This window comes from Suricata suricatta, chromosome 9 (assembly GCF_006229205.1).
Source record: "Suricata suricatta isolate VVHF042 chromosome 9, meerkat_22Aug2017_6uvM2_HiC, whole genome shotgun sequence".
NCBI classification, from domain to species: Eukaryota; Metazoa; Chordata; class Mammalia; order Carnivora; family Herpestidae; genus Suricata; species Suricata suricatta.
Window position 1 is genome coordinate 45231225 of NC_043708.1, and position 1040 is coordinate 45232264.

Consider the following 1040-nt stretch of genomic DNA (forward strand, 5'->3'; position numbering starts at 1 on the left):
GGGGGGGGGGGGGGGCGCGGCTGCCCCGTGCGTGTGTCAGGCTGCTCATTTCGGAATGAGGGGTGGTCTTTACATCGTGTTCTGTGGCTGGTGCGCTCAGAGAGGGGCTACTTTGTGGAGAGGATGAGGGCAACAATGAGACCGTAGAGGCCGAGCACCTCGGCGAAGATGAGGATCAGGATCATGCCCACGAATAGCCGGGGCTGCTGGGCAGTGCCACGCACACCAGCGTCCCCCACAATGCCAATGGCAAAGCCAGCCGCCAGCCCGCTCAGGCCCACGCTCAGCCCAGCACCCAGCTGGAGGAAACTCCTGTACAGAGTGATGCCCGCTCTCAGGGAATTAGCGATGAGGACCGCCACCACCAGCCCGTAGATGGCGATGATCCCAGCCATGACCACTGGGATCATGGACTTCATAATCAGTTCTGGCCACATGACAGACATGGCCGCGATGCCAGTGCCACTCTTGGCGGTGCCATAGGCGGCTCCCAGGGCGCTGAAGATCATGGCGGCCGAGGCGCCCATGACCGCGAAAAAGGAGGCGTACTCGGGGCCGCTCTTGGCCTCGGACATGTCTGCGGGTGGGGAGAGGGCGAGCTCAGCCAGCCAAGGCGGGGGCGAAGACGGGCCGGGCCGGCAAGCGAGCGCAAGGTGACCAGTCAGGCGGCTGCGAAGGCCGGTAAGATGGCTATTAAGTAGGAATTCTATACCCTCAGCAAGCAGGAGAAAAGGGAATGCCTTTCAACCATGCCATTGAAAATTTCATGGTTCCTAATGGCATCATCTTCAGACAGAGCAATATGACTGGGGAAATAGGATACTCTGAATCACCTGCTCACTCCTGGCACTCGAGTCAACCCCTCTGGAAGGTGATGGCCTCAAGTAGAGGAGAACTTGTTCTGTAAGGAAGATGGAGCAGTGAGACTCTTATCAGAGGAAGAGTAGGAGGGGCTTGGTCAGATGGTAGAGTAGGAGGAACCTGGCTCTACCTGGCTCACCTTTACAACTAGAGATCACCCATTTCCATGTAAATAACCC

General features: G+C 58.4%; 1 protein-coding gene across 1 annotated transcript; it reads right to left on the reverse strand.

The window, feature by feature from the left end:
* Nucleotides 1–58: 58 nt before the first annotated feature.
* Nucleotides 59–616, reverse strand: LOC115301768 (V-type proton ATPase 16 kDa proteolipid subunit-like). The gene has a single exon (XM_029951754.1). The coding sequence runs from the start codon at nt 573–575 to the stop codon at nt 108–110; it is 468 nt and encodes a 155-aa protein (XP_029807614.1). The 5' UTR covers nt 576–616; the 3' UTR covers nt 59–107.
* Nucleotides 617–1040: the final 424 nt, after the last annotated feature.